Consider the following 11,908-nt stretch of genomic DNA (forward strand, 5'->3'; position numbering starts at 1 on the left):
GACTTCTTGCTTCCCCACTCTTTCACTCAAGAAACCGTCACACTTACAGGGATCAAGGTCTTTACTATTTCGGCAATATAAATAAGTCTCTGAATCCACGATTGAAGGACATGATCACCAGCTATCAACAATTGTCTACACAGAATTACTCGAGGAACTACTCTCAAGAATTCATCAATCTATCAGAACTTATTCGAACTCATCAGTTCACCAAAATTTGCAGAAACCTTCAATACATCCACAATCCTTGATCATCACTGATGTCACATAATTTTCGGCTTTCCTCATACAGATTAACCCATCTCCCTCTTTGCGACCGAATTGACTCTTGAACGACCATTAACTTGGTTTAGGCCGGAGTCCTACAGATTGATCTCTCGAATCTAAGCACTCCCTTTGCAGTGCATCTGTGTGAGGTTTAAGCAGTTTGCTCGGTTGAGTAGTCTCGACAACACGCTCGTCTCTTCACTTCCCTAAGAAACCAGCGACTCGTTTTTCCCCATCTACAACCTCTTAATTTAGTAAGATTGACTTTCTTAAGCTTCTTGTTTTTCACACCGTTCCCTGTAACAGAATCTACGTCTTTAACGGAACGACAAAAATCGAGTTCAGTATGGTAATCGCCCTAAGCTAGACATTTCTTGTACAACTTATATAGATCCTCCCAACTCATATCATAATCGTCAGCAGCCATGCTTCTAACCCTCACTTTAATCCCTGTAATATTTTTCGCGTCATTAGGAGTGATTGTTATCTACCCAAAGGTTAACTAAAACGTTTAAGTCTCTAGACAAAATCGCTCGCAGAAGCCGGAGATAGTCACTCTATCACATTCCTTATGTCTATGTTCAATCACAAGCCATAAAGAAGATTATTATACGTAAGCAACCACCTCGGGAACCTCTTTAGATAATTTCCATTATGCTGCGATCTAGTCTCTTAATACTCAGAACTCATCGTTGTTATCAGGAGTATCATATCTTCTCTTTGTCCAAGATTTGTTGTAATCGATTAACACATTTCCTCCATCTAACGTAAGACCATGGGACAAACCATCATCTCGAGCTGGGATTACATTATCCTTATGAGGAATATGCAAACCTGTAACCCGGGGTTCAACAAGCTTCTTCGTTTTTCGAGGTTTTGGTTGATGTTGAGGTTCTTCATTATCATCACCTCTCTCTTCACCACCACCATCACCATCTCTTCCTTCTTATTTTTCTATTTGTATCTCTGGCAGTGGTTCATCAATTTCGAACACGGTATTTTTATCCTTTCCTCGGCTTCCTCCCAATTTTTTATAACCTCCCCTTCGAGGATCCCGACCTTTAAGAAGGCGTAACCTCCATCTTCTTCCTCTCATTAACTTCATTATTCCTAAAACAAGTATAAAACTTGATTAATAAATTAAAAAAAAACTGAAAAATGGTGAGTTAACTCTAGTCTAGGGATTTAAGATATATCGATTGAAATGTAATACGTTCGTTTAGTGTCGTTCATTTTTTTCATGTTTGTCGTGCGGTTTTGGAATTTATCAGCCGAAAACTATGAAGAAAAAGCACAACACCAAACAAAGTTATTATATGTCAATATATTTATATTAAGACACTATCCCAATTTTATCACTATCCAAGAACTATTTTTAAAGTAAATCAAGAGGTTTGGCTAGCCTGAATGACCAAATATAAGCCGAACTCAACAACTATCAGTTAATTCTTAAACACAGTGATAGGTTCAGCTTATAATTCAAAAATTCTTTTAAGTCGAACTCAACCACCGTCAATTGATTCATAAACGCACTGACTTATTCGGCTTACAATTCAAAAGTTCAAACAAGTCCAACTTATATACTAATACGATTTTTAAAAATGAAACAATATATGTTTGGCTTAAAATTAGTATCATCGAGTACGCCGAACCCACTATGCATCTCTATCTGTGACTAGGTTTGGCTTAAAATTAATATGGAATTTTAAGTCGAACTGTTTATATACACTAATAGTATGAAATTATGAAGAACAGTTCTGCTGAAAACCCAACTTAAGTTTTAGCCGAACCCACCACTATAACCGTTTAAAACCCATTTTTTTTTGGAACTAAATACATTTAATCGATGAAAAACATCAAATAAGAGATTGGGTTTGTAAAACTTACTTTTTAATCATCATTTCCGTAGTTGGAGCTGTAGTTGGTTCAATTGCTGGTTCGATTTGTGGTTCAATATCAGTATCTACACTTTCATGTTCAATTGGTTCTTCTTCTTCTTCAATTGATGATTAGAAGACGATTTTCAACAACTGCTCCATGTTTTTTTTGCTTTGTACGACCCATTATGTAGTTGATTTTAATCGACGATCAAATTTTCACTAATCGACGATAAAAAAATTAACGGCGATGATATTTTTCTTTTCTTTGGCCAGAGGAAGAAGAAATATGTACATGAAATGATTTTTATTTTTTTAAAATTGAATTTAAATTTTTATATTAAGAGTAAGGATAGATTAGTAATTAAGATGGTTTAAGGGTATATAGGTAAATTGGACTATCCATCAGATACCCTTTATAAGGTCATCCTAGATGAGACTAATTGTTCATGTGCCCTAAAACAGGAGAGAAGGGCCTAGCAACATTTTTTATATAAAAAAAGGCCCAAAAGAACTCCAATTAGGAAACGTTGTAAAATTTTTTGTATGTCCCTTGCAGGAGGGGTACATATTCCGTAAAGGAATATAACCGAATAACCTCAAAATTTATTCCCCAAAATAACATATTCCGAATTTTAGCAGGTCATGGTTTCATCGGGAAATTGCCTCATATATATAAAGTTGTAATATCCCTGTCACTATCGTATTGTATTTACTTCTTATACTAGGTTTCACTTTTCACGGCACAATATAAATAGATAGATACGCTCATAGGGGTTTTAGTTTTAGTTAATAAAAGAGATAGATACTAAGGTCGAGAATAATGGATTCAAAAGATGAGTACTTGAGTTCTAACAGTGATGTAGAAGAGGAATTTGATGATGCTGATTGTGGTGATGATCATATTGATTTTGATGATGAACAGGATGGAGAGTTTGAGATATATGATGAAGAGGATAGAGAGTTTGAGATTGACGATGATTCAGATGAAACCGGTGGTAAGGAGATATGTTATACCAATCTAAAGGAAGAAGATGTATGTAAGCGACAGGTAGAAGCTATCACACAAACATCTACCAGGCTTTCTATTCCAACAGTATCAGCAACCATGTTGCTGCTATACCACAACTGGGATGTTGATAAAGCCCAGGATGCTTGGTTTGCCGACGAAGACAAAGGTCGAAAGGATATTGGGTTACAAGAAGTAGTTCCTATAAAAAACACCAAGAATATAATCATGTGCACGATCTGCTTTGATGAATTTGGTCGCGATGGTATGTGCGCTACTACTTGTGGTCATCTCTTTTGTAAATTGTGTTGGACACAATATGTTAGCATTAAAATTATAGACGGACCTGGGTGTTTAAGGTTGCGATGTCCTGAACCGTCTTGTGGGGTGGCTGTTGGTCAGGACATGGTTAATGAATTAGTTTCTGACGAAGATAAAGAAAAGTATTCTCGTTACCTTTTAAGATCTTACGTCGAAGATCAGAAAAACATTAAATGGTGCCCTTCTCCAGACTGTGAGTTTTTAGTTGAATTCGTTGCGGGTAGTTCAAGTTATGATGTTGTTTGTGGTTCGGATCATAGCTTTTGCTGGAATTGTCTTGACGATGCACATCGTCCAGTGGACTGCGACACTGTGCACAAGTGGGCCTTGCAGAATAATTCTGAGTCCGAAAACGTGACTTGGATATTGGCAAACTCCAAATCTTGTCCGAAGTGCAAAAAACCAATTCAGAAAAACGAGGGGTGTATGCATATGACATGCCGTTGCAAATTTCAGTTTTGTTGGCTCTGCCTTGGTGATTGGTCAACCCATGGGGATCATACAGGTGGTAATTATGCGTGTAATGTCTATGAGAAAGCAAAATCGAAGGGACATTACAAGGAGGAAGATAAACTTAAAAAGGAGGCAAAAGATTACTTGGATAGATATACTTTTTACTATGAAAGATTTGCAGAAAACCAGAAGTCAAGGTTAAATGCAGCTAGAAGCTTGCAGAAAACAAAATCTAATGACTTCGCTATGCTAAGTGACAGATATAGGATGACTGATATGAATCTTGAGGCTATAACAGATGCTTGGCTACAGATCATCGAATGCAGGCGTGTTCTGAAGTGGACTTATGCCTATGGTTACTACTTACCTCAAAGTGAATATGCAAAGAAAATCTTTTTTCAGTATTTGCAAGGTGAAGCTGAGTCTGCGTTGGAAAGGCTCCATCAATGTGCAGAACAAGAAATACAACTATATCTCAAGGATGATTTACCCGAAGATTTCTTTTCTTTCCATGTAAAGCTAGATGGCCTTACTGTAACCACAAAGAATTACTTTGACAACCTGGTTCGTGCTCTAGAGAATGGTCTGTCAGAAGTAGACTCCGAGGCTGCAGCAAGACAACCGGCTCATTTCGAAGAAAGTTGTCAAAGTAAGAGAAAGAGAGGAACGAAACGCAAGTGAGCAAATAAAAACTGAATGCATTATAGTAAGGGTCTAATGATGGTAAAATTTGATAGGAAATATGTATGCCTTCAATTAAAAACTACTAGCTAGCTGCCATGAGTTTTAACTTGATTTTCTACTTTATTATTGGAAATATAATTGTAACTAATTAGTAGCAATTGTATGATGGGATAAATCCCCAAACAATTTCGCACAAACCTTTACAAATCAATCGAAATAAATTGTCATAGGTTTTCGGAACTTATGCTGCATAAACATGGTGAGGGGTTATTAATTCCTTAGTCTCGTAGCTACTCTTTCACCTATGGTGAGTTAGTTTATATTTGATTAAATTTTAGTGTCATGTTGGTCACTATGCATGAAGACGTTTCTACATATATGGCAAATTTGTTGTTTGATAGATCATGTTCTTTTCATTTTTTTTCCAAAAATTCCCCCAAGGAAATACAATATGATCCCAAACTTAGCATCTCAAATGAGCAAATCCCTCGTTTCTAGTAAAAATTGTTGATTATTGATTGCTCAGTTGTTCCAGGGATCTCAGATTCTACAGTTGTGCAAGCCACTAAGAACTTCTTTTTGATACCTTGACTTTTTTCCCTTTAATATGATTTTCTAGAAACAAAGAATGAGATTATTCGTCATTGACATTAGTAACACTATAAATTTAAATATCAAGTCTCCAGCCCACATATGAAAAGTTCTTCGGAAGACTACTTCTTGCAATTTGCTAGTGCACTGCATTTTGTATATGCATTTTTGTTTTGCTCACATCCAGATAGCAACTTCTCTGGTTGTTGTTATTTTTGTCTTGCTTGTTGCATTTAGAGTTTCAAACCTCAAAAGCGTCCATATTTTCAAAATTCAAGGAATTCTACATTTATATAATTACATAAGAAAACTAACAATTAATCCAATCTCACCTTGCAAAGTTTACTCAAACAAAATCTATACACAAAAATATACACATCACATAGACCAATCTAGATAGTCCAAGAAAATGCACAAAAAATCTTTGATTGTTGGTCGGACGGGCATACCATGCCCATCATGCAGACGCAGGAAGCTGATATATACAGTGAGATTTTAATTTCATTCTTCGGATTATTCTGTAAAGACCCGAAGCTTCCCTCTAGAAAGCTAATTCTAGGAAAGTACTTGAATCCCTTGATCATATAAGGCACTAGTCCTCGTAGACTTCTTAACAGTTCTGCACACATTGGAAACAATTTGAGCATCCACGGCTAATTTATCAACCGTCACTTTGCAACGTATCTTATAAGCTGACATTGAAACAAATGGGTGATCTTCATTCTTAACTCCATAGGATATCCACATATAAATCACAAGAGGAGTCATCCCTTTACTTTGGCGATCCAATAACGAATCACGGATGATAGGCGTTAGCTTTACCCGTGAACCCGTTAACACCGTCTCAATAGTCGTTACATTTTCTGCTGGTTGCTGGTGGAAAATCGGCACTAAATTATCCGATGAACAAAGAAGGGTGTCAGAGTAATAGTATATGGATACCGAAAATCCTTTTTCAGAATAATAACTTCCGGGTGCTCCTTTCGGGTTAGTCGCGTTAATTGAGATATTGATTTCTGGTGACACAATTAGATCATCTGACGTGAGATTGATACCTTTGATAGAGATACTAGTAACAGTGTAGTTCGGTATTTTTGGGTCCGGAATGATGAAACTGATGAAGAGCATCAATATAAGTACAACAGGGACGGCTAAATAGAGTCCAAATTTGATGCAAACTTGACAAGCAGGAGTAGTCCTAGATGCATCTGCTCCGAATTGCTCTTCAAGATAATTCCATAGAGATCGGGATGTAGGCAAACCTGCAACAACGTATGATGATAATACGGACTCAGAAATGGTTGAGTGAAGCCAAAGTAACAACCTTTGATCCTCATCTTGCCATTCAACATAATCTGGATTTACCGTTTGAGAACCCGGACTTTCGTCGTTTAAGAATTGGTTTGGAGTTCTGTAAGATCCATCAACAAACCCAAGCACTTCGTATTCATCTAAGACTGGTCGAACAAGAGACTTCCAAACAAGAAAATTGTTTTCTTGGAGCTTTACAGGAATGATAGTATTAGAAAGAGTATTCAATATTGGAATAGAATGCGAGGCTGGTGAAGAACCCATTAAAGTAAAACTGGTGGAATCAGTAGCTTTCTCAAAATGAAATGTAAAGATGATATGGAATTTCGGGAGTTGTAGACAACATGACAAGATGAGAAACCGTCCACTTGAATCAGTCACTTAGACAGCTATCAGGGAACAGTTCTGATATAAGTGTAAGAGCAAAAATCATTAGAAATTGTCTAAGATAAGAAAAGTTGTGTTGCCCCTATGTAGAGCTAAAGGACAGATTAAAGGCCTTCTCCAGTAATTTTTTCAGAAGTCAACCGAAATTTTTTTGTTTTACAAAAGAAATATTTTCTTATTTCTAGAAGTTTTTCTAAAATTTTATTCCCAGACTAAAAGTTTTGACTCTTCAAATAATTTATCCGAAAATCTATTTTTTATGTCTTATCTAGACATCTCTAAGCCAAACAAACAGATACATACGGGTTGTCACGTTTTACATCATATCATCTGCTTGTTTTCATTCTAATTTCCTTGCTTAGCAAATTAATTTAGATATTTGACATTGCAAGTTCTGGTAGAGTTGAGATTTGGATGAGCTGAACTGAATTAATTAATAAATGACAAAGAATTCAGTTTCTTTAACCACAGTAAGCCATTATCTTAAGGATTTTTATGGTCTAGTAGCTGTACAAACCTCTTTCACCCCACATGATCTTTTGAACTAATTCAAACCTCTACTATGCGGATAATCATGGAGAAGATGAGAAGATGAAGAAGAAAGTTAATTTTTTTTGTTTTAGATCGGTTGTAATTAACCTCTACTACACGGATAATCATGTTGTTTGAACATGCAGATTTTGTCTGTTCAATATTTTAGAGATTCTGAAGAGCGTAAAAAGAGAAATTTCTTTTGTAATTTTGAACTAGATCATTAATAATACACAGGTCTTTTGAACTAGAAAAACTTACGTAAACTAATTTGAACTAGAATAATATTCATGTTTTTTCACCCCAAAGAGAACCACGGCAATTTTTGGATACTAACTTTTCGACAACAGATAATATTGCATTATAGATAACATGTGGACTGGAGAATAATTAAGATATCAAATGGTAGTAATAATATAAAGCTTACATAAATAAGATATACGTATTTAGCAGCACGTATACCAGAATCAAGATGGCGCACACTTCACTGATACAAGTTCAATTTGAAGTTGGAATTTACTTACATTTTCTATCAACCACTCGACTTCTAATCCAATCACACTTTTCTCAGCTTCCTTCATCTCGATTGTTCAATCACCAACATCCGACTCTAAGAGAGTTAATCTTTTTTGACCCTTCAATTCCATTCTGATTTGTGTTGAAGTGCTACAAGCAATACCTTTATATTGTCATATTATGAGTACATAACATGCATGTATGTTCAAAGTAGAAAATAAGGAAGATTCATTGCATAATCATATGCATCCTCTCGTACCATTCTCTATCGCTTGAAATTTTGATCCATTGCATGGTCTAATTACATCAAAGTCAAGGTAATAGAGAGTTTCTGTTGAAACTAGAGACTTAGACTTTTCTTTTGTTAGTCATTGAAGACTAATTATTATTTCCTAAAGTTAGTCGTTATTTAAGGAAGAGGTTTCTGGCTAGTATTCTTGGTGGCCAAGTTTGTAACCTATATAAATAGGTAATTAGGTCGTGTAGAATTGTATTGTGTAGAAAACGATTTAGAGATCAGTGAGAGATTTCTTGTATAGCTTTTAGGGATAAAGCTAGGGTTTCGTTGTGAGAGCATATTGGTGAGGAACAAGAGACAAGGTTACCGTCTCGGTAATTGTTACGATGTAACCAAGGGTTTGTTGGGATTCACACGACGTTGTAATCGTTTTTCTTCATAGTGGATTTGAGTTGGTGCGACTCAAAGTGGACATAGACAATATATGCACGTTGTATGTATTGGTCGAACCACTATAAATCTTGTGTCTTGTGAGTTGATTTATCTTTCTCGTATTATTATAGTTGCTTGTGCTTGGTTTACTTATTATTCATCATAATATCTCAAGATCCGTTATTCCTCCGTTGTCAGTGATTCCCTAAGAAAATTCTGACAACTAGTATCAGAGCCAGGTTAGAGCTTTAGGGTTTATCGTAGTACGATTGGAGTTGGAGTTATGGGTGATAATAACGAAAGTACGGTAGCTAGAGTTAAAGTTTTTAATGGGAAGAACTTTGCGTTTTGGAAGTCTCAGATGGAAGACTACCTATATGAGAAAGACCTTGCTGATCCATTGGGTTGAGTTGCGAGAAAGGGAGCACGCAAATACGATGAATGGACAACTCTTGATCGCAAGTGTGTAGTCGTGATCCGTAGATGTCTAACAGAGGAAGTCTACAATCACGTACAAGAGGAAACTAGTACGAAGAATCTTATGCATAAACTTGAAAAGTTGTATCAAAAGTCATCAGCCTCGGGGAATATCATGTTGTGTGAACAATTATTTAATCTGAAGATGCAAGAAGGCGAAGCGATTTCAGCACATCTTGGGAAGTTTAAATCGATTATTTCTCAGCTTTCAAAAGTTAGTATTACTTTTGATGATGAAGTTTAATATTTACGGTTGTTTTCGTCATTACTAAAGAGTTTGGAGACTGCAAGGACAACCATTAGAAATCCTGCAAGGAGCGAGAAGTTGAATCTTGATGATGTGCAACAAAGTTTGATCGCTAAAGAGGACAGAAGAATTGAACAAGGTTATGGTTCTAGTACTTCAAGATCGACCTTAAGTTTGCAGGAAGAAGATAGAGGCAGGAGTTTAAATCCGAACAACAACAACAAATCTAGATGGAAGTCTAGAAGAAAGTCTAGGGGGAGATCTCAATCCCGGACGAGAGGTGTTGTTGAGTGTTGGGCGTGTAAGAAAGTAGGACACTTCAAGCGCGATTGTCCGGAAAACAAAGGTTCAAATAATGGTGGAAACAAAGGTAATCAAGAAGAGGTCAACGTAGTTGCAGCTGCGGAATCGGTGAAGGTCCTTGTTGATAAAAAAAAGGTGATTACGGAAGGTTTTCTACTACTCTCTGAGGACAAGCAAGATGAGTCTTGGATTATAGACTCGGGAGCTTCTTTCCATGCAACGGGTGATAAGAGTATTATGATCTCTTATAAAGAAGGATACTATGGAAAAGTATTCTTAGGTGACGGGGAAGCATGAGACATCATTGGTTTGGGTGATGTTATCTTGAAATTCAACGGTTTGACATGGAAATTGAAGGATGTACGACACGTTCCAAATTTGAAGAAGAACTTGGTGTCTGTGGGCCAAGTTTGTGATGATGACTGTCAAGTTGTGCTTACGAAACACAATTGGAAAGTGAAAAAAGAAGCTATGGTATTAGCTCGTGGAGTTAGAGTCGGTACTCTATACCGAACTTCAGATGGAACTACTTTAGCAGTGGCTAGTAGTGGTGAAGACACTAACTTATGGCATAGAAGATTAAGGCACATGAGTGAGAAAAACATGAAGATTTTATGTTTGGGAGGATATCTACCTAAGGTGAAGTCTGTTGATATGAGTTTTTGTGAAGACTGTGTTCTTGGAAAGCAAAAACGGGTTAGCTTCAGCAGAGGCGGCAGATCCTTGAGAAGTGAGAAACTTGATTTGGTTCATACTGATGTATGGGGACCAATTGATATTGCATCTCACAACGGGTTCCAATATTATGTCACTTTTATTGATGATCACTCAAGGAAGGTGTGGCTTTACTTCATGAAGAATAAGTTCGAGGTGTATGAAGTGTTTAAGAAGTGGAAAGCTTTGGTTGAAACGGAAACGGGTCTGAATTTGAAGTGTTTAAGGTCAGACAACGGTGGTGAGTATGACAAAACAGAATTCTTACAGTTATGTGCTACAAATGGAATTCGTTTGGAGAGAACAGTTCCAAGGATGCCACAGGAGAATGGAGTAGCAGAACGTATGAATTGGATGTTGAATGCATGTGCTAGGTGCATGAGGTTGCAATCTGGTTTTCCCGAGACCTTCTGGGCACATGCAACAGAGACGGCTGCTTATCTAATCAATAGGACACCTAGTAGTCCATTAGATATGAAGATACCAGAGGAGGTTTGGGCCGGATAAAAGGTAAATATTTCATATTTGAAAGTTTTTGGTTGTGTTGGTTATGTTCATCTTAGTTCCGGTGAGAGGTCTAAGATAGGTTCTCAAGCAAAGAAGTGTATATTTATTGGTTACCGAAATAACGCTTTTGGGTATAAACATTGGGACTACGAGGGTCACAAAGTTATTAGAAGTAGAGAGGTCAGTTTTAATTAGAATGAGCTGCACAAGGACAGGAATAAAACACAAGTTGAAGCTGTCGGATCAAGCAACGTCGATAAGGAGTTGTATATCGATATTGATGATGTTTCTGGAGAAAGTATGGTACAAGAAGAGCACGATGTTGCTGATGGCGGAGAAGTACAAGAAGAGACTTATGCTGTAGTAGGAGTTACTCCTACAGTTCCAAAAGAAGTACGAAGATCGTCAAGAACTCTGAAACCGAACCCAAGGTATGCTTTGAATTATCTATTACTTACGGATGGAGGTGAACCTGAAGATGTTAAAGAAGCACCGGTGGCTGATGATTCAGGAAAGTGGCAACTTTCCATGGAAGATGAGATGAATTCACTTGAGGAGAATGGCACTTGGGTGATAGTAAAATTACCAAGAGGTAAGAAGGCGTTGCATAACAAGTGGGTTTATCGTATGAAGTCTGAAGAAAATGGAGATATTCACTACAAGGCGAGGTTGGTTGTGAAAGGTTTCCAGCAAAAACCTGGTGTTGATTAAAACGAGATATTTTCTCCAGTTGTGAAGATGACTACTATCATAGTAGTGTTAAGTCTAGTGGCTTCGGAAGATCTCTACCTTGAACAGTTGGATGTAAAGACAACTTTTCTTCATGGTGACCTATATGAAGAAATTTACATGAAGCATCCAGAAGGATTCATAGTAAAAGGCAAGGAAGATATGGTGTGCAAGCTAAAGAAGAGTTTGTATGGTTTAAAACAAGTCCCGAGACAGTGGTACAAGAAGTTTGATAACTTCATGCATAGAGGTGGTTACTCACGGTGTAATGCAGATCATTGTTGTTACTTAAAAAGATGCGGTTCTGACTACAT

General features: G+C 36.9%; 2 protein-coding genes across 2 annotated transcripts; one reads left to right on the forward strand and one right to left on the reverse strand.

Annotated features, from left to right (window-relative positions):
* The first annotated feature begins 2,967 nt into the window (after window positions 1–2,967).
* Window positions 2,968–4,608, forward strand: LOC113328873 (probable E3 ubiquitin-protein ligase ARI7). Its single transcript, XM_026575866.1, has one exon. The coding sequence runs from the start codon at window positions 2,968–2,970 to the stop codon at window positions 4,606–4,608; it is 1,641 nt and encodes a 546-aa protein (XP_026431651.1).
* Window positions 4,609–5,593: 985 nt separating this feature from the next.
* LOC113328792 (NDR1/HIN1-like protein 13) lies at window positions 5,594–6,849 on the reverse strand. Its single transcript, XM_026575803.1, has one exon. It carries the CDS (start codon window positions 6,775–6,777, stop codon window positions 5,758–5,760), a length of 1,020 nt encoding a protein of 339 aa, XP_026431588.1. The 5' UTR covers window positions 6,778–6,849; the 3' UTR covers window positions 5,594–5,757.
* Window positions 6,850–11,908: the final 5,059 nt, after the last annotated feature.

Source organism: Papaver somniferum, unplaced genomic scaffold, assembly GCF_003573695.1.
Source record: "Papaver somniferum cultivar HN1 unplaced genomic scaffold, ASM357369v1 unplaced-scaffold_114, whole genome shotgun sequence".
Classification (NCBI taxonomy): Eukaryota; Viridiplantae; Streptophyta; class Magnoliopsida; order Ranunculales; family Papaveraceae; genus Papaver; species Papaver somniferum.